At 43.5% G+C, this 21,454-nt stretch overlaps 2 protein-coding genes across 6 annotated transcripts; one reads left to right on the top strand and one right to left on the bottom strand.

The window, feature by feature from the left end:
- The first annotated feature begins 965 nt into the window (after positions 1 to 965).
- Positions 966 to 11,519, top strand: LOC308123614 (NACHT, LRR and PYD domains-containing protein 3-like). Of its 4 annotated transcripts, XM_080486175.1 has the most exons (12): positions 966 to 1,438; positions 3,075 to 3,194; positions 3,467 to 3,586; positions 5,026 to 5,148; positions 5,461 to 5,580; positions 5,752 to 5,834; positions 5,952 to 7,746; positions 8,594 to 8,767; positions 9,081 to 9,263; positions 10,207 to 10,389; positions 10,646 to 10,819; positions 11,115 to 11,519. In XM_080486175.1, the coding sequence occupies exons 1-12, from the start codon at positions 1,425 to 1,427 to the stop codon at positions 11,125 to 11,127; spliced, it is 3,102 nt and encodes a 1,033-aa protein (XP_080342301.1). In that variant the 5' UTR covers positions 966 to 1,424; the 3' UTR covers positions 11,128 to 11,519. The 4 variants fall into 4 exon arrangements, with proteins under 4 accessions (XP_080342301.1, XP_080342303.1, XP_080342304.1 ...); XM_080486177.1 differs by lacking the exon at positions 3,075 to 3,194 and having other exon boundaries at positions 988 to 1,438; XM_080486178.1 differs by lacking the exon at positions 5,026 to 5,148 and having other exon boundaries at positions 988 to 1,438.
- Positions 11,520 to 15,906: 4,387 nt separating this feature from the next.
- On the bottom strand, positions 15,907 to 20,238 carry LOC308123893 (uncharacterized protein). 2 transcript variants are annotated; one of them, XM_080486617.1, is made up of 5 exons: positions 20,150 to 20,238; positions 19,041 to 19,337; positions 18,042 to 18,287; positions 17,700 to 17,833; positions 15,907 to 16,971 (listed from the first exon to the last, which is right to left on the bottom strand). In XM_080486617.1, exons 1-5 carry the CDS (start codon positions 20,193 to 20,195, stop codon positions 16,615 to 16,617), a joined length of 1,080 nt encoding a protein of 359 aa, XP_080342743.1. In that variant the 5' UTR covers positions 20,196 to 20,238; the 3' UTR covers positions 15,907 to 16,614. The 2 variants fall into 2 exon arrangements, with proteins under 2 accessions (XP_080342743.1, XP_080342744.1); XM_080486618.1 differs by having other exon boundaries at positions 19,041 to 19,197; positions 20,150 to 20,231.
- Between the last annotated feature and the right edge of the window lie 1,216 nt (positions 20,239 to 21,454).

The following is a 21,454-nucleotide window of genomic DNA, read 5'->3' as shown; positions in this document are numbered from 1 at the left end:
GAGAATGAAAGACCAGGATGTGGGTTCTGCAGAAAGTCTTCTGAGCAATACAAATACAGTCAAATTGAAAAATTGCTGCCATGAGATGATTTGATTCTTTCACTGTAACTCTGAATCATCATACTACTGGGTTAGTGATATTATAAAGTCTGAGGCTGTTCATACTGATTAACAGGGGATCCCCAGACATGTTTATCTCAAGATTTGATGTGGAAGTTTGCTTGAGAAAATGATTGTGAGTCAATATCTGATGGTGGAAATGTGTGGGTCTGTGTTGGGGGCAAGAGGTGGTAGTTTCAGCGTAGGCATGCAGCATCTGTACCCTGGTTTGTATGTGACTGCAGGGAAACACAGTGTGGTTGTGGTTTGGTGCAGGAAGTTAAACACACAGCAGCTCATCACAACTTGTGTAACAGCTTTTCCTCCTTCAACTCAGATTTTATTGGGGTTTTAACTCAAATTTAATTTCAGCAACAAACAGACGCAACATATTTCGTGTTTCCGCCACCTGAGGACATTCTTCATAGATGGGCACAAAGAGACGCTGCAAATAACACGTTTATTGAAAGAGGCACTTAAAAAGTACACAGAACGTCCGTGTACGAAGATAATGAAATGTATTGTTTTCTGCACGCATGCGTGTGTGGTTTCATTACAAAAACAAACACCCACTAGTGGCCTGGGATGCCATGTAAACGTGAAAGTTTTCTGAAACGAAAACAGAAAATCAATGCGTTTCCACTCCAAATGTCGCACAAACGGGGCCTTGAATACGGTGTGTGTGGGTGTGGGTGTGTGTGTGTGTGTGTGTGTGTGTGTGTGTGTGTGTGTGTGTGTGTGTGTGTGTGTGTGTGTGTGTGTGTGTGTGTGTGTGTGTGTGTGTGTGTGTGTGGGTGGACTTCCTGTGAAACCTGATCTCAGTTTTACATCGACTTTGCGCCTCCCCTTTCCTGCCTCCTCTTCCTCCCTCACACATTACTAATCCGTACACTCAGAGGGCTGCTATCTCTGATGCGTCCCCTGTCCCCTGTCCCCCTGGAGCTCTCCTCCAGTCTCATCTTTTCAGGGTCTGTGCCGTTCTCCTTGGCCTTGTGTAAATGCGACGGCTGGGACGACGGGGAGCTGGGCGGCAGCGCCTGCTTGAAGAGGGGGGGCGTTTTGGTTTTGGCCACTTTGTTTGAAAAAGGCGAAGTCGGCCACGAACTTCCCGGAGGGGGACAGGGAGACGACGGGGGGGAACTCGTAGCCCCACAGGATCTCGTCCGGGAGGTACGACGTGCGGACCTGGCAGGTGGCGCTCATGATCAGCAGCAGCTCGAAGTCGGCCAGTTCTGGGTCTGTCCAGCCACCGCCTGAACACAGAGAACAGACGCTCCAGCACACTCAACAGATCCCCGCCACTTTATCAACTTTAAGCAGAGACCATGATGTCGGAAAGGTATTTTTCTATTTCCGTATTCATGTCGGCACATTTATCAACCAAGGTTATGGCTTGAGAAAGTTTTTAAATGTCAAACACAGGAGTGGACATATACTGTTTTGTGTTTTATTGTCTTTAAGGCTAGATTATGGTTTCTGTGGGAATGGGTGTGGCGTGATGCTCTGCACACACACACGCACGCACGCACGCACGCACGCACACACACACACACACACACACACACCTGTGTCTCTTGTTGTTTCCTCGCTTCTTTATGTACCTGTTTGTTTGATTAGAAATGTATGTTTGTATCTGGAAAGTGCTGTTCAGGTTTGATTAGTTTCATAATAGTTGGTGGTTGGAAGGTGTTTGGATCGGCGTGGTAACTGTAAGAGGTATATGTCATTATATCATCAAGAGTATTGTTTGTTGTTATTAGGACAATTATGAAAGGATCAGGGGAGACGCTCATTTAGGTTGAGCAACTCTTTGTGTCACCTGAAACGTATGTTAATATACTTTACAACATTTTCTTGTCTGTCAATAAAGCCTCCTTCTAATTTGCATACAATCTGCGAGGATTTCACTTCCTGGTTTTCGGTCTCTTGCCACTTCAGGATGTTTTCTCCTGATGAACACCGAAGGTTGCATGACTGGGACTCGCCCCTCTCCCACAGTGACGTGTGTTTTGCATGCAGATTCATTCAGATCATGGGATTTTTATGTGGACTGGTGTTGGGGCCAGCTAATGCAGCTAGAGCTAATGTTTAGGAGTCGAAATGATTTGGGTCGATTATTTACAAGCGTGCGAGTTAGAAACTCTTACTTTAGGGGAGAAACTGCAGGGAACTCTTGGCCTATATGGTTGTCTTAATGTCATTGCTTAAAAGTTATGCAGCCTCTTTACTTTGGCATTCAGTGGTGTTGAACTCTGCTGTCAGTAGACCTGAAATAAAATCCTCCCCCACCAAGTATTGACTTACAGAAACGCCACTGGAAACAATACAATATCTAACAAATCAATCAAGACCAGATCAAATAGTTTCAGGTCTATTTCCACTCAAGAGGAGATTTCCTCTTTATAAAGGAAAACTTAAAAAAAAACTAAATTGATTTTAAGAATGGAGGGCTGGTTGTGTGAAAATTAATTAAATACACCAATAAATAATTAATTATATGTGTCATTAATTGATTAAAATTGGAATTAAATATATAAATGTGTCATTAACTCATTAAATAATTCACTAAATGTGTGATTAATCAATTAAAACTGGAATTAAATATATAAATGTGTCAAATAAAAGTTATTAATTAGATAAAATTAAATCATGAAGCAGTGCAACACTGGACCATGAAATAATTAATTAAATAGTGATATGATTAAATATGTTTGTTTGTTTTTACATAAAAATTAATTCATATTCTAATTAATTAATTAATGACATATATACTTATTGAATTTTGTATTTATTTATTGAATTTTGGCTCATCTAGGCAATGAAATAAGTCATTAAATAGTGAAAGAATTATCCATGTCTTTTACATAAAATTAATTAGTATTTTAATAAATGATATTTAATTTCAAAAGGGTTTGACAGTCATTCACAGTAATAAAAAAGTGTGTGTGTGTGTGTGTGTGTGTGTGTGTGTGTAGAGGTCAGCAGCTCAGACAATCTCCAGAGTCTTCAGGATCCAGCAGCTTGTCTATGAAGAGTGACCGGTCCAAAGATCAACCACTCAAGTTCAGTCTTGAAGCTGAACCTTCAACCACAAAGTAAGAAACTCTTTGTTTCTTTTTATTTCCTCCAAACCAGAGTGAGAGAAGTTGTGCTGCAGACAAAACAAATAAACTAATGCTTCTGCAGAATTTGAAATCCAATAAAAGTCTTCAAAACACTCTGAAGAAATATGATATGGTCAAGTTATTTACATCACCTGAATACAAAGTGTGTGTGTGTGTCTCTCTCTCCCCCCACCCCACACCCCCACCCTGTCCGTGTGTGTGTGTGTGTTCGTGTGTGTGTGTGTGTGTGTGTGTGTGTGTAGCGGTCAGCAGCTCAGACACTCTCCAGAGTCTTCAGGATGCAGCAGCTTCTCTAGGAAGAGTGACCGGTCTAATAAACAACCACCAAACTTCAGTGGTGAACCTGGACCTTCAACCTCAAAGTAAGTGAGAGAAGTTGTGCTCACTTTCAGTTTAAGCTCCAGTATTTTCAGTCAGTGTGAGAGTTGACAGACGTTACTGTGGTCGAGGACAGCATACCACAACCACACACACTCACACCTCGGGGCAACTTAGAGTCTCCAATTGACCACATGGATGTTTTTGGACTGAGGGAGGAAACCGGAGTATCCGTGGGAAAGACACAGGACAACCAATACACTTTTTAAACAAGCAGCAGCTGAAGACACTTCAACAATTCAATTGTAACAAAAACCTACTAAAAGATATTCAACCAGATTTCATCTCAACCAAGACGCATCTTCCTCAGCAGCCCAGGCCAGCCTGAGTTTTTAAACCTCAACACAATCTTATAAATCAAGCAGATTGGCAAAAACTAATTGACCAAAAACAGTCACACAGCAGCAGCAGATATAATTATCATAACCGCAGCAATGCAACAGCAGTCCAATAAACAGACTTTACCTTTACAGACGGTCTGTCTGGATTTCCTGACTGAGAGTCTTTGGTGAAGCTGGTAAAGTCAATTTTCTGAGAACATCAGACTCAATATCCATCAGAGAGGTGATTCAGTTTGTTTTCACTCATTGTGGAGCTCAGTTTAATTTTCTAAAGTTTAGAGAATGAGCGCCCCCCACTGGCAGAGGTTACAGGTAAAGTCAAATAGTCTCAGTGTCGACATTTGGAAACACCGACTGTCGTCCTCTGCCTCTTACAAGATTCAGCAGTGACCTTGCTGAGGTGTTCACCTTAATGAATCTCTGATTTGTCCAATTTCATCCAGGAAATCTTCCTCTCGATCAGTGATTCACAACCTTTCTCCTGAGGAACCCAAACCTTTACACCTTTACCATAGTAAACCCAGACGACCCTCCACCACCTTGTACAATTACAAATAAAAGTTAAAGGAACTTCCTAACACACCATGTGAAATACAGCTTCTTTGTTCTACCCTGAAACAATGACTTCCTGTTCTCTGCGGTTGATCTCTTTGGGTTCACACTCCGTCTCAGGGTGTTTGATTGACTGCTGTCGCTTCAGCTGGAACACTTTTAAAGTTTGGTTTGCCAGTTTTTGAACTCACGTCCAACTCTTATTTTGTTTATTGTTGTCAGGAAACACACCACAAGCCATAGATCACAATAATGACAATCAATCAAGACCAGATCAAATAGTTTCAGTTTCAGTTCCAAGGTCTTTTTCAACTCATGTATAGATTTCCTGTGGAAAAAGGTAATTCAGTCCATTGTAAATGTAATAATAATAATAATAATAATAATAATAAATCCACTTCTGTTTCTGAATCGGTTTTAAAAAATAAAAATAGATGAAAAGGATTTTGAGAGTCACTGTTACTCTGAGACCACACAGTTCTAACATGATGCTGAAACAGCTGTGTCTGTGTGTGTGTGTGTGTGTGTAGCGGTCAGAAGTTCAGACACACTGCAGAGTCTTCAGGATCCAGCAGCTTGTCTATGAAGAGTGACGAGTCCAAAGAAATAATTCCGCCAAACTTCAATGGTGAAGCTGAACCTTCAACCTCAAAGTAAGAAACTCTTTGTTTCCTTTTATTTCCTCCAAACCAGAGTGAGAGAAGTTGTGCTGCAGACAAAACAAATAAACTAATGCAGAATTTGAAATCCAATAAAAATCTTCAAAACCCAAGTTATTTACATCATCTGAATACAGTGTGTGTGTGTGTGTGTGTGTGTGTGTGTGTGTGTGTGTGTGTGTGTGTGTGTGTGTGTGTGTGTGTGTGTGTGTGTGTGTGTGTGTGTGTGTGTGTGTGTGTGTGTGTGTGTGTGTGTGTGTGTGTGTGTGTGTGTGTGTGTGTGTGTGTGTGTGTGTGTGTGTGTAGACGTCAGAAGCTCAGACACACTGCAGAGTCTTCAGGATCCAGCAGCTTGTCTATGAAGAGTGACTGGTCTAAAGAAAAACCACCAAACTTCAGTGGTGAAGCTGAACCTTCAACCTCAAAGTAAGAAACTCTTTTGTTTCCTTTTATTTCCTCCAAACCAGAGTGAGAGAAGTTGTGCTGACTTCCAGTTAAAGTTCCAGTATTTTGAAGCAGAGTGAGAGTTGAAGCTGGATCTTTGTGTCTTTGCTGTGTGTTGTGTTGCTCAGAGTAAATGTTGCTTTGTGTCCACAGAAAGAGGAAGAGGAGTGATGAGGAGCAGCAGTTTTCCTGCTGTCCTCAGAGTGCAGAAAGATCCAGAAGCAGAGCTGCACAGAGTAAGAGTGGACACGTGTCTGCTGAGGGACTCGTCTGTCTTCACTGGACTTGTGTTGTAGAGACGTGGAAGCTGGTTGTTTGTGGTCAGTCTCATTGTTGTTGTTGTCTTTGAGCAGGTGCTGGTCCGCAGAAGGTTCTAGAGGAACATAAGAAGAGTCTGAGGAGCCGGTGTGAACGTGTGAGTGAAGGAAGTGATGAACCAGGAGGAGGAACCCTCCTCAACAGGATCTACACTGAGCTCCACATCACAGAGGGACACAGTGAGGAGCTTCAGAGGGAACCGGAGCTGATGCAGCTGGAGACAGCTTCCAGGAAGGAGAGCCTCCATGACACGGCCATCAGGTGTCAGGACATCTTCAGAGCCTCGACTGAGCAGCACAGACACATCCGAGTGGTTCTGACCAGCGGCGTGGCCGGCAGTGGAAAAACCTTCTCGGTGCACAAGTTCACTCTGGACTGGGCCGAGGGCCTGGAGAACCAGGACGTCAGTGTGCTGGTGGTGCTCTCCTTCAGGGAGCTGAACCTGATCAGAGAGCAGCCCTACAGTCTTCTCACGCTGCTCCATGTTTTCCATCCAGCCTTACAGAAGGTGACAGCAGAGCAGCTGGCTGTCTGCAGGCTGCTCTTCATCTTTGACGGCCTGGATGAAAGCAGACTTTCTCTGGACTTCAGCAGCTCCCAGCTGGTGGTCGATGTCTCACGCGAGTCTTCAGTCAGCCTGCTGCTCACAAACCTCATCCGGGGGAATCTGCTGCCCTCGGCTCAGGTCTGGATCACTTCCCGACCCGCAGCAGCCAATCAGATCCCTCCATCATGTGTGGACAGACTGACAGAAGTGCGAGGCTTCACTGACGCCCAGAAGGAGGAGTACTTCAGGAGGAGACTGAGTGATGAGGAGCTGAGCAGCAGAATCATCGCCCACATCCAGACATCCAGGAGCCTCCACGTCATGTGTGGAATGCCAGTGTTCTGCTGGATCACTGCCACAGTTCTGGAGCACATGTTGACCACAGAGCAGAGAGGAGAGCTGCCCCAGACCCTGACTGACATGTACTCCCACTTTGTGCTGGTTCAGACACACAGGAAGAAGCTCAAGTACCATGGAGGACACGAGACGGGTCCACAGGAGCTGACGGAGGCTGACAGGGAGGTTCTTCTGAAGCTGGGCAGGCTGGCCTTGGAACATCTGGAGAAAGGAATCATTGTGTTCTACCAAGAAGACCTGGAGAAATGTGGTCTGGATGTGACTGAGGCCTCGCTGTGCTCTGGAGTCTGTACTCAGATCTTCAAGAGAGAGTCTGCGATCTTCCAGAAACCCGTCTACAGCTTCGTCCATCAGAGTGTTCAGGAGTTTCTGGCTGCAGTCGACTTGTTCTACTGGTTCACCAACAAGAAGAGAGACATACGGGAGACATTCTTGAGAGATGATGAGGATGATGTTTTCACATCTCTTGAAAACTTCCTCCAGAAAGTTCTTCAGAAATCCCTCAGAAGTCAGAACGGTCACCTGGACCTGTTTGTCCGCTTCCTTCATGGCCTCTCTCTGAAATCCAACCAGAGACTCTTAGAAGGTCTGCTGGGTCAGACAGAGATCAGTCCAGAAACCATCCAGAGAGTCATCGAGAACCTGAAGAAGATCAGGAGTGATTCAATGTCTCCTGACAGAAGCATCAACATCTTCCACTGTCTGACGGAGATGAAGGACCGTTCAGTCCATCAGGAGATCCAAGACTTCCTGAAGTCAGAGAACAGGTCAGAGAAGAAACTCTCTGCGATCCACTGCTCAGCTCTGGCCTACATGCTGCAGATGTCAGACCAGGTCCTGGAGGAGTTGGACCTGAGGACGTACAACACGTCAGTGGAGGGACGAAGGAGACTGATCCCAGCTGTGAGGAAGTGCAGGAAGTTTCGGTGAGTCCACATGTCAGGATCAAATATCTATTTGTAGAAAGTATTTCCTGTAGTTGCACTGTGGATGTCAAGTTTCTTTCTAACGGAATGGCTTCCCATTGGAGCCTCTTGGTCGGTTTTGGTCCACTGGCCTTATGTCCTCTGCTGTTAAGAGAAAGTTAAACTTTCATGTGCACAGAGGACGCGTGACGTCAAAATCGTCATCCACCCAGTGTGCTAGGCTCCGACCCTCTGAGGTTGACAGCGCAACCTGTACACACCGACTGCTCATGCTCCAGAGCTACTGAACACTTGTGTGACGAGATCCTCAGTCTCTCCGTCTGAACAATCACAATTTAAATGCAAATAAAGAGCCAGAGGCTCTGAACTCCTGAAGTGAAACATAAACTACTTGAGGAAAGGTAAAGAAAACCGGGCAGCAGAAGTGGAGATAGTTTAGGGATCGTTAAGTTACGTTATGGAACGTTAAAGAAGTGAACCCAGAGTGGAGTATGGAGGCAATCATGTATCACCCGCAAATTGAATATTCCAATTATGGGGTCAAGCCAAAGTATTTTGGCCGTTTCAGCGTCGCTCAGCTTGAAATTTGCCAGGAAAACCAGTCCGTTGTTCGCGTTTGGCAGGTTGTCGCTCATCAAGGTGTGTTACCAGTTAAATATGTGTCCGTGTTCAGTGACGTGTCCGCCCAGTACAGGGTGTCACTCATACCTGGTCCGTGTATAAAATATCAAATAAAAATGAACCCTAAATCAAACCCAGAGAAGATGAGCTGAAGCTCTGATGTCAAATAGGAGGAGTCCAACAAAGAGTCATAACAACTTCCTGTCCTTTCTGTGTCTCATTACAGAGTTTCTGGCTGTGACCTTTCTGATTCCCACTGTGAAGTGATCGCCTCAGCTCTGCAGTCTGACCCCTCCCTTCTGACTGAACTGGACCTGAGTCACATTAAGCTGCAGGATTCATCAGTGAAGCTTCTGTGTTCTGGACTAGAGAGTCCAAACTGTAAACTGGAGATCCTGAGGTCAGTTCAGTGTGCATGTGTGTGTGTGTGAATCAAGAATTGTACATTCACATTAAACTTTGCTTTGTTTCCTGGTGTTTGTTGTTAAACTGAACTCATGTGTGTCCATGAAAAAGAGAAGAAGTATTCGGTGTGTAAAGGCTGTGTTCTCTGTCGATCTGAGATCTGGCTGAAAAGAGCTCTTCTCCTCCTGGTGGCTTCAGCTGTTTGGACTTTACATTTCTAAACTCTTCCAGTCTGAACCTTCTTCAGTCTCAATGACTTCAACATCAAACTTTGTCCTCTAATCTCACTTCTTTCTCTCTTTATTCAGGTTGAAGAGCTGCAGCTTGTCAGAGATCAGCTGTTCTTCTGTGGCCTCAGCTCTGAAGTCCAACCCCTCCCTCCTGAAACATCTGAAACATCTGGACCTGGGTGGGAACCGGCTGCAGGATTCAGGAGCTCAGCAGCTGTGTGGTTTTCTGGAGAGTCCACTCTGTAGTCTGGAGACTCTGAGGTCCGACTCCATGTTTGAGTTTGTGTGCAGTGAAAGTTGTGTTGACACTAAAGGTCAGACATCAGGCTGATATGAGATGATCCACACTGAGGATCTCCATGAGAAACTGAGACTTCTTCTCTGTGCTTTAGTCCTGTGACTGTGGCAGAGCCGTGTGGAGCTCCACAGTTCAAAGCTTGGTAGAAGAAGCAAGGTGCTGCAGTGGAGAATTCACTGTCAACCTCTGACTCGCTCCATGTTGACCTTCAGCTTTCAAAGCAGGCTGATCTCTCCTGGAGGAAGAGTCACTGATCTCCCAGCTGGAGCTCCAAACTCTCACTATCAAACTCTGGACTTGTCGGCTTGATGTCCAGTAACCTTGGCTGTTGACTCGTCCTCCCACTGGACACTGCTTCTGTTTGCTGTCACATCAATTCAGCTCCAAAATAACAAAGATCCAGTAACTGAGGATAATAACTGTAGTTCTTATTTCACTTCCTCCAGGATTCACTCTTCTTAAGAAGAATGAATAGACAACAAGGATCAGTCTGATCAGTCTCTTCTTGATATGATCAACTGCTCATTTCAACTCACATTTATAACCAAAGTTAGAAAATAGTCAGTCAACACATGTTGAAGTATTTGGAGTTCTGTATAGAAGAGGTTGGAATTAAATATTCACACTTGAACAACATTTAAATAAGGGTTAGGGTGAAACAACGTTTATAGTTTAAAACACTGAGAAATAAAAGCACAACATCTAAATTTAATAAGTGAGTGAGAGGTGGACTGAGCTCTGCAGCATGTCAGTGATCAGCATGTTGATGAGACTCTTCTCCTCCTGGTGGCTTCAGCTGTTTGGACTTTACATTTCTAAACTCTTCCAGTCTGAACCTTCTTCAGTCTCAATGACTTCAACATCAAACTTTGTCCTCTAATCTCACTTCTTTCTCTCTTTATTCAGGTTGAAGAGATGTTGGTTGTCAGAGATCAGCTGTTCTTCTGTGGTCTCAGCTCTGAAGTCCAACCCTTCACACCTGAAACATCTGAAACATCTGGACCTGAGTTTCAACCAGCTGCAGGATTCAGGAGTTGAGCAGCTGTGTGGTTTTCTGGAGAGTCCACTCTGTAGTCTGGAGACTCTGGGGTCAGTTGACTGTCTGTTTCTGTTGTAGAAGGAGAAATATTGGTGATGTGAGACTCTGATCCTGCAGTGAGAGATGGACTGAGCTCAGCAGCTTGTTACTGATGTGTGTGGACATGTGGAGGATGAGTGTGATGAAGATCCACAACAACAGAGCAGCTCATTGATCAGGACTCAGTAATGTGGAGCTGCTCATTTCTCCATCTACACATCTGATTGGTTCTCCTCATTCATTCTGCTGCTTTCTCTCTTTATTCAGGTTGATTAACTGCAGTTTGTCAGAGATCAGCTGTTCTTCTGTGGCCTCAGCTCTGAGGTCCAACCCCTCCCTCCTGAAGGAGCTTGATCTGGGTTACAACAAGCTGCAGGATCCAGATGTGCAGCAGCTTGTTGGTCTTCAGAAGAGTCCAGACTGCAGCCTGCAGACTCTCAGGTCAGTAGATGTTGGAGTGAGTCCATGCTGCTTCCAGCAGGTTTCTACTAAACACAGTTAGTGTGAGAACAAAGATCCAGAGTTTGACTGCTCAGTGAGGCTGTGAGAGGAGAACGCTGAGCAGCTTCAGGATTGGACAGCAGAGGACACAGTCAGCCAATCAGAGGAGCCTCAGGCTTGTTGTGTTGGTCTGACAGTGGTGGTCCTTCATGAGCTCTGAGCTGCTGCTGTGGACAGGACTGAAGTCCTGGCTGCTCCACAGAGACTCTCCTCATCACCTCTCTTCTCTCTACAGGTGGTGGAACTGAGAGCAGAAAGGAAGCTGTGGGAGCCAAGTTAAGTTTATGCAAGATGAAGTTAATCTAAGTACAGTATTTGGTTTGAAAGTTGTTAAAAAAAGAAAGTTGTTAAAATTCAGCGAAGATTCATTTGATGTTATTTGTGTTTATTTGGAAAGTTTTTAGATGTAAAATGCAGTATTTTGGTTTTGCTATGAATGTGGAAAGATTTCTGTCACTTTAAGAAAGAGAAAGAACTGCATGCTGGGATATACAGGAGCTTGGAAGTTGTGGAATAATCAAGGACTGAGACAAATGGCTTTCTTACCGTAGTATAGTATCTTGATTAGGCAAACTTAATTTTAGAAACATCCTGTATAATCGATTAACAAGCCGTGGATTAAAGACTTTGTTTTTTAATTTTCCTGTGTCCTGTGGAAGTTTTTCCTTTTCAACTAAAACGTGCACGAGTAAGCCAAAGGCAATATATTCCACAACTCACCAAAGACGCTGTGAGTCCTGAAGATCTACTAAGGAGAGCAGAGCTTCATCCAGCAGTGAGTGACGGAGGAACCACCTGAAGATCTGCTGAGTGTCAGTGGTTGAGTGTGAAGAGCTGTGAGAGTCCAGCATCGAACCAGGTTCATCACTGTGTGTTGATTCCAGCATGCCGGCTCACTGTTTGCAGCAGCCTTGTTAACTCTGCCAAAGCTGCAGCTGTGTCAGGGCTTCCTCGTGCCCAGCAATGATTCTGGGCCAGCTTAGCACCTCTTTAGACCCTGTTAGGCCGGGGCTTTGGTGGTGGAAACACAAAGAACTGGTGCCAAGTCCGGCCCCAGACCCAAACACGCCCTGGAAACAGCTTGGTGGAAAAGGCCTATTTGTGAGCAGAAGTAGAGGAGCTGTCCAGTGGCTCTGGTGCTGAAATCAACAAGTCCTGTATTAGTTTGTGAGCAGAAGCAGAGGAGCTGTCCAGTGGCTCTGGTGCTAAACGCTCCGGGCTGTGGGTCAGTTTGTGTGCAGACGTGCAGGAGCTGTCCAGTTCAGCACCGCCTGGTCGCTTCACTGTGGCTTTGACTCAGGAGAAATGTGCTAATTCAGTTGCAGTACAGAGTCTCCCTGTGTTGCTTTCCCATTGTTCTGATTGGGAGCAGGCTGATATGGCAGGTTTGATTCATTCCTATCGCTCGCTGTTTGGTGATGTCTCCTCTCAGACGCACATGGGTGGGTGAAGCCAGACCTATCAAACAACATTCTTATCGGGTAAATCCTGCCAAACATAATTGTTTTAAAAGACAGGTAGACTTTATGGTGCTACATGGTATTGCCCAGAATAGTAGCAGTGCGTGGAGCTCGCCGTGCCTGTTGATGATAAAAGCCAATGGTGATGACCGCTTCTGTACATATCTCATATCCCATATCTCCCCAGAAGAACACTTGGTTCTCAGAGTGCTGGCTTACTGGAGGTTCCTAGGTTTTCTAAAAGTAGAATGGGAGGTGGAGCTTTCAGCTTTCAGGCTCCTCTTATTTGGAACCAGATCCCAGTTTCAGTGAGGGAAGCTGAAACAGTCTCTACTTTAAGGGTCTGCTTTATATCTTTCTTTGCTCGACAGTGTAGCCGTGTAGGTTTATGCTTAACTGCAGGATGTATATTACACACATATAATCCAGTAAATATTAATGACATCACCAGAAGGAGCCCCCGGCTCGCTCAGTTGGTAGAGTACGAGACTCGCAATCTCAAGGTAGAGGGTTCCTGTCCCACGCCGGGCGCCACCTTCCCGTGGACTCACCACCACGCTTGTGTTCTGCATTCTCGTATTTGTATTTCTCTACTTCCGAGGATGTACTGCAAGTAATTAGTCATGATGTATGCGAGTACACACTGGCATTCTAAGAATGAGACGCCCCACTGACTTACGCTGATTGGAACTGACATATTGCGCGGCCGCCATCTTGGATAGGGCACTTATCACCCCAGTGCATTTATTTCTACTGAGAAAGTGTTTAACTACAATACTCATAACTCCACAGATTTTCCCAAAATAAAAATACAAGCTGAAATACATTGAATTATACTCTTTAACAAAGTTAGACATACGATATGGACTTGTGTCCTGACATGTCTGAATGTAAACAAATGTTCACAGGCTTTAGGATGACAAAGATTCTACAATAGCCTGGACACTGTGTGTGTGTGTGTGTGTGTGTGTGTGTGTGTGTGTGTGTGTGTGTGTGTGTGTGTGTGTGTGTGTGTGTGTGTGTGTGTGTGTGTGTGTGTGTGTGTGTGTGTGTGTGTGTCGTCTCTCTTCGTCTTTCCTCCAAGTTCTTGTTTAGAAGATAAGGACATAGTTGCTCTGCGTCGGCTCCACCAGACCCACAATGCTTTGCCGTGTCCACCCCGAGACAGAACTGCAGTTACACGTTTAGGCCACTAGATATCAGTGTTGCGCCATTTAGCTGGATTTAATCCAGACCTTTTTAACTATGTTACACTCATTGACATCATATTCCTTTTTTATTTTCTAAAGGAATTGACAACGTTTTATTTTTATTATTTTGTTCCCTATTTTTAGCTGTTTAGTTGATTTGTTACCCATTATTGTTGTTATTGACGAGGTGTTGTAGTTATGTCCAGAAATACAATAAAAACACATGAAAAGGTATGATGTTGATGTTGTTGAGATCCAATGCATAGATACAGATGAAGAGAATGATTTATTGATTTAACCCAGAGTGGGAACAATACTGTTGTCGCAGCATGAATACACACACATGAATGAAAAGAAAATGAAGACGAGAGAGAGAGAGAGAGAGAGAGAGAGAGAGAGAGAGAGAGAGAGAGAGAGAGAGAGAGAGAGAGAGAGAGAGAGAGAGAGAGAGAGAGAGAGAGAGAGAGAGAGAGAGAGAGAGAGAGAGAGAGAGAGAGAGAGAGAGAGAGAGAGAGAGAGAGAGAGAGAGAGAGAGACTCTCTGTCTTACATCTTGATGGTTACTTACTGTTCTTAAAGGCTGAACCAATGTTTTCTTGGTAATCTTTCACTTCACAACAATAACGCAAATTCAACAGATCCCCGAGATTTGATCACAGCCTGCAACTTTGACCAACCCCGGCAACTTTTCTGGGTCCCGGGATGTCTCTGTGGGCCTCCCCACAACAATTGCGACCACATCCAGTAGCAACCCTCACACACACACACACACACACACACGTTTCCACTCCTCATCAATGAGATGTGTTGCTGATGTCGCTTGTTTTCTGCCATCATTAGTTCAACTGTCAAAATCATGTTCTTCTTTTGTTGTTGGTACTTTGTTCATTTATGTTGCTGTTTCCTGCTCAAGCTGGTTTGAGCTTGAAAATCATATACTGCCATGATCAGCAGGCTCAAAATAGACGCACACAACATCCAATCCAATCCAATTTTATTTATATAGCAATAGGAATAGGGCCTGAGAAAGATGTTTCTTTCTTTCTTTATTTTTTTTTTTGTGCTAAACTTGGAGAGAAACAACATTCATTCATTTGAATTTGAAAACAGGTACATCCCAATAAAATTAGAATATCATGAAAATGTTCAATATTTGTTGTCACTCATTTCAGAAAGTCAAACCCATATTATGATCTAGGCTCATGACACGTAGAGTGAAATATTTCAAGCCTTTATTTCTTGAAATGTTGATGATTATGGCTTACAGAGAGTGAAAACCCAAAATTCTGCGTCTCAGAAAATGAGACTATTGTGGAACAGTTCAGGTTTGGAAAGTCCTGGTGTCACACCCTCATCGGCTCATGAAGTCAAAACACCTGCAAAGGTGTACACACATTCAAATAATGAATGTGTGTAGATTACCATGGTTTTCTGCTCAGTACCCATGAAGATTACTTCTCATGGCTCTGAGACAACAGCTAAACAAAGGCGTAACTAACTGTGTTGGTTTATGGAAGGTTGAAATGAATAACCAATGCCAGGAGAGAGTCAGTGTTAGGACAGACATGACTGGTTGTGTGACATTGTGGGTTAATCTTTAGATGATCCACTGTGGTGCCGGCTGGTTTCGGGTTTGTGTGGCGGCGTCTCGACGTCAAAATGCTCAGACACTTTATTTAACTTCCCACGTCAGGTCGACTGTGGAAAGTTTAGTTTGTCTCTCCTCTTGACTGAATTCCATTGGGTTTTGTGGTTCGTGATAATTTGCCGATTTTAATTTCAATTGGATTAGGTTTAAAAAGTGAAGGCAGCAAGACATTTTCATGTTTAAAAGATGTGTGATTCTGTAAATATTTAATATGGGTAAGAGAATTAAAGTTATTCCAGTAAGTCAAACTATACTACGTTTAAATATTATACTGTTTGGAATATCTTGACCCTGAAGTTGTAATTAGTTAATGTTTGATCCAACCATTGGATGTAATAAATGTCTAATTATGATCAATAATTTAACTTTAAACTTACAACTTTGTTCTCTCTCTCTCTCTCTCTTTTTCAAATCCCTTTCTCTCTTTATATCCTCTGATTCCGACCAGAACAACAGGAAGTCCAACTCTTTTTCCTCAAAGGTTTCTTCCTGTTGAAAGTAACGCTTGTTCAAGCAAACTAATTGGAATTTCCTCTGTAAATCTGCCTTAAATTGAACGATTGGATTGAAAAGTGGCCGAACTCCTCCAGGGGTCCGCAGGTCCTCCAGCCTGGGAAACAGTCCGTCCAAAGGTCCCTGCATCCCCCCAAAGGAAGTCCAGACAGCTGCAGTATTAGTGACGCTGGTCTGTACTGATGTCGTGTGCAGAAAGACGACCCGAATGCTCGGCCAGGTTCAAACAAGCGAGGTTTATTTTCTTAAGAAAGTTAAACACAGGTCGCCTTCCACACGGCTCCCGAGCAAAGTCCAGGGTTAAAAAAAATAAAATAAAATGCCACAAGCAAACTGAAAGTGCAGCTATGAAGTATAACGTCTCCCCTTTGATTCCACACAGAAAGTGAAAAAAAATTAATAAATCTGCTTGACAAATGTTGAGAAATTCAACTTTTAAAATTTTCTGTGAATTGGAACGATCTACAGGTATCAAATAAATGCTCTTCATATTATTCAGAGCTCTCAGCTGTGCTTGCAGGAAGTCCGTCTCCAGAACGCTGATATAGAATACACTCCCAAACACCTTTTACACGGCCTCATGTGAGTAAACATGAACTTCCATTCACTCCCTTTGTGCTCCACACATGAACGACTGAACTTCTCAGGCTGTCTTGGATTATTTATTCCTCACTTACATCACCCGTGCTTCCTCACTCCTGTATCCCGTGTGAGGATATCTGCATGTCAGTGGGTATTATTCAAATTTCAAGCAATTCAGGTTAATATCGATTACATGCGAATTAATCCACTCACTGATCAGTAATCCAAACATTATCAACTCCTCCATTTTTAAGTGAATAGTTCACGTGTCCCAGCGTTCATCGGCTGCTCTCCATCATTCACTCGCATTGTTAAGTCTCGTTTGGACCTGTTGGTGGCGCTGTCACTTCACGTTCCCGGGCCTCTGCAGCAGACAGTAGACCGTGTCAACGTCTGAGCGCTGCTGAGTCTCATGGCCAGTGGCGGGCTGTGACGCTGAGGGAACGCTCTCCTGACCGGCCGTGTCTTTACTGCTGTTACTCCTACAGGCGGAGGCAGTGACGCTGGGGTATGAGTAGATAGTGTCGCCTGTGGGGCTCTCCAAGGAGCCCGGCTGCTGAGCGGCGCCGCCGAGGAGTTGGGGCTGCTCCAGGTTCTCGTAGCTGGGCTCAGCTTGGCAGGAAGAAGAGGTGGAGGCCCTGGGCTCTCCTTGGGACGGCGTTTCCACCGGCTGGCTCTGTATCAACCGAGCTGTAGGTGTCTGCGTATGGAAATCATGAAGTCAGACACGTTTTCAGTCACACTACAGGTCACTGAGGGAGTCAGACGTTCATCAATTCAGCGATGAAAACGATGCCCGGAGCCACTTTTCAAAAGTGTTCCGACTCAGTCTACGTGGCCGTGGTTCTGCACACGCTCAGCAGATTTACAATCAGAACAGTGTTTTCCTCCAGTGTGTCATGACTCCCAGTCCAGATTCTCCCGGGACTTGGTGCTTTTATTTTGACAGTCACCGTGATAACGATCCGACTTGGTCGTCTGTCTGCTAGAATGCCCGTGTACAAACATTGTTCATGTTTACGTCGTATTGTTCTCTGAGCACACGTGTGTGTGGGATTTCATTACAAACCCAACCAACAGCGCCCCCTAGTGTCCCAACGTGAAAACTACATCGTCTTCAGGACGTTGTGTAAACTGTGAGGACCCAGGCCTGAACCTACGATAATGATACTGATATTGCTGACAACCACATCCCATAATCTGGTTAATTAAACAAATTTGGTTAACTGATAACACTTGATTTTTGAAGCGTCACTGGAGTCTGGATTAACGATGAGAGTAAACACATATTGTATATAGGGAGAACAAATTCCACCCAGAAAACACAGACTGGGGATCGTCTCGCTGTGAATCGAGTTCTCACAACACGACACACCTACAGGAGTTTTAAACAGCGTAATGATGTTGTGAGTGGTCGGTTCAGCTTACCGGGCAGCGGTTATAGAGCCTCTGAGCCAAAATGACGGCACACACAAAGAGGACCGAGCACACCATGATAATCACGATGAATTTAAGGTGCTTCTTGGATTTTTCCTTGGGTTCAACATTAGGCTCAACGAAACCTGGAAACACATGAAGATATTTATCCAGACGTGTGGTTTTACATTGCTTGAGTCGTACAAGTAAAGGAGCGACTGAAAGAGTAGAAATGAACTACTTTTATTAAAGAAATATTCTTAAACTTCAGAATTGAACTTCAGCTTGTAGAATTATCGAAGGAGATTTCGTAGAAATAAAAATGAAGTTTTATCTGAAGGACCCGATACTTACAGACGTCGGTGCTTTCAGATGCATGGTTTGTGCTGACGTGGTTGTTCCCCCTGCAGACAGCAGCGCTCCGCTCTATGAAGATGCTGAGGTTGAACTTGTTTGTCGACGTCTGAGACGTATTGCACCCGCCTGCGTCGCAGTGGGACGTCGCCCACTCGTCGTGGATGGAGCAGTTCACTGTGAACCTGCAGGATCCTGCAGACAGGTTGGAGGGATGCACCGCCATCACCGGCCGAGGAACCATCCCTGCAAAATAAAAGTGTTCTCACTAATGCCGATACCAAGAGTCCAATTAGAAGCACTTTGCCACCATCTGGCTTTCTAATGTTGTGTATTCACTTCATAATTCATCAGAACATTTATAGTAGGTCGCAGAACTACATAGCAATTTGGTTATATTTTTCTTTTTAACTGAATTAAATCAAATCAAATTAGATTAAAACCAGCTGCAGAACACGTTATTAAGAGAACATAAGCATTGGTGATGGAAACACTTTTATCATCACATTATTTTTATCGATTCTAAGAAACAAGCCATCATTTCCTGTCATTGCGGGAGAAAAGGGAAGTGAATGTTGATGCTGAAAGTTATTTCAAGACATATGAAGTCTTTGCTCTGTGACAATTAACCGTCTTCTATAGTGTTTTATCCAGATTTGGGCTCACAGGAAGTGAGTCCAGATGAAACATAAGTGAAGGCAGGTGGAGATAAACGTTCACACCTATTTTCTAACCAAACATTAAGGTTGACACGGGAAGAGAAGAAAACTTAAATACATAAGTTATTATTTTCACTTCATTTGTCTACATATTAAAGACAAGCCCATAGGAAGCCCATAAGCTCCGCCCTCTCCTAAAACCTCTCTAGATCCTCCCATGTAAAAGACAGGATTAGTGAAAGGTTGGCACATGGTGATGGATTAGAGTTTTGGGGGAAAATGTCAACCTGATGAAAATAAGTGTATAACAATGACAACAAATGTGCTAAAGAAAACCTACCTTGTACAGTAAGTTGATGAATCTCATTGAATAATTTGAAATTGGAGTCGGTGATTGAGACTTTGTACTCGCCAGCGTCTGAATCCTTCAGCTCGTTTATACACAGGGAGAAGTTTCCTCTACTGAAGACCACCTTCTTTTCATAAGCAGGATTGAGCTTTGAATTCAGAAAAATTGTATTCTCATTAAAAACCCACTGAACCTGCTCCTCGATTGTTACGTTTTTTTTCACATGAAGACACACTGAGCTGTTTTTTAGTCCATGATATTGCACTCGTGGCTCCTCCACTGTGATTCCTGGAGGGAAACATTTAGTTTCAGTCAAAATCAGCTGGTCAACACACATTTATTTACATTCATGTCTGGTTCATAGTGAATATACAGATTAAACAAATAACTAAAAAAAGACTTTCAATGCAGAAACCATCAACCTGGGGAAATGTTCAACAACCTGACATTCAGCATGCCAACAAACTGAACTTTCACTGATATTACCTGGAACAGTACAGTGGTACTGGAGGTCAAAGTAAAACCATCCAGTCTTGATATATGTTTAGATCATTTCTCTCTTGGGAAAATATAACAACTCCTGTCTTATCTGAGTTCAGGAAATTACAGCTCATCCAGACTTTCATGTGTTTAGGAGAACTCTTTCTAGTTTGACGAGTTGATGAAGCATCATCTGGTTTCATCTGCACGACAACGTGAATTAATGGAGTGCGTCCCGATAATATTTCCTACGGGCAGCATGTGTACAGCGAAAAGTATGGGTCCTGATACACCTTTAATTTGAATCTGAGCTGAGGAGGGGAAGTGGAACTTGTCAGATGAATATGACTGAAACCAGTTTAGCCGCTTTTTCTTGCCGACTTCCAAAAACCTTTCTCCAGTATTCTAGAGATAAAGGGAAGTTTAGATATTGATCTGTAACTTAAAAAACAAACAAACACCTTCATCAATCAGGATTTTTACGAAGCAACAAACACAAATTTCTTTCCTGCACGTCAGTGCATCCGTCTCCATCCTGCAGCCTTGATTTGTGAAGAAACCCCAGATGAACCTCTCCTGACATTCAACATGACAACAAACTGAACTTTCACTCGTCTTACCTGAAACAATCCAAGAACTCAGAAGAAAGAGAAGGAGAAGGAGCATTTTCAGTCCTCTAGTAACCCGTTTGCCTTGCCAAATGAGAAAATACATCAACAGGAAACATGTGACGTTTGGGGTTTTTTTGTTTTTCTGGTTCACGAAGCATGAAGTAGCAAAGCCATGAACACAGGTGTGAGGAGAATGAAAGACCAGGATGTGGGTTCTGCAGAATGTCTTCTGAGTCTGGTTCTGCGCCATAGAAATACAGTCAAATTGAATAATTGCTGCCATGAGATGATTTGATTCTTTCACTGTAACTCTGAATCATCATACGACTGGGTTAGTGATATTATAAAGTCTGAGGCTGTTCATACTGATTAACCGGGGATCCCCAGACATGTTTATCTCAAGATTTGATGTCGAAGTTTTCTTGAGAAAATGATTGTGAGTCAATATCTGATGGTGGAAATGTGTGGGTCTGTGTTGGGGGCGGGAGGTGGTAGTTTCAGTTTCAGTTTCGGCATGCAGCATCTGTACCCTGGTTTGTATGTGACTGCAGGGAAACACAGTGAGGTTGTGGTTTGGTGCAGGAAGTTAAACACACCGCAGCTCATCACAACTTGTGCGCAAACAGCTTTTCCTCCTTCAACTCAGATTTTATTGGGGTTTTAACTCAAATTTCATTCCAGCCGTTTTCAAAAGGTTGCGTTCTCAGCGGCTCCAAGCATCGTTGTCATGGAAACAGACGCAACATATTTCGCGTTTCCGCCGCCTGAGGACATTCTTCATAGACGGGCACAAATAGACGCTGCAAATAACACGTTTATTGAAAGAGGCACTTAAAAAGTACATTAGCAGTTAGACCAATGAGCTTCCCAGTACTGGACATGAGCCACAGACAGTGTACAGTCGACTAAGCAGTACCGGCAAGTACAACCTTTCAATGATAGACACGGATACGTTTCCTTTTATTTTAATTTATTTGGCCTTATCTGGAGCAGCAGAGAATCTCATATACGAAGTGTCATATTATCTCAATTTAAAAATATATCATGATACCTTTTAGATTATACCTGCAGTTTTTGTTTATTTTTGTATCATTCTAGTTGTGAAATCAAAATTACAATCTATCTCAAAATAATTCCGAGAATAATATTTTTAAATGTTGAAAGACGTTCTGTCATGAAAAAACCAAATAACTTTTTTAATGACGTGATATTTTGAGAAACTTTACATTTTCGTTGAAAAGTATCAGGACATGTTTTAAATTGAGATTCAGATCTTTCTCGCACTCAATCAAAAGTGCAAATTACGTTTTCTTT

This window comes from Lipophrys pholis, assembly GCF_963383615.2.
Source record: "Lipophrys pholis genome assembly, chromosome: 18".
NCBI classification, from domain to species: domain Eukaryota; kingdom Metazoa; phylum Chordata; class Actinopteri; order Blenniiformes; family Blenniidae; genus Lipophrys; species Lipophrys pholis.
Note: the sequence above shows the minus strand (reverse complement) of the source record. Positions and strands in the feature narration are given on the sequence as shown.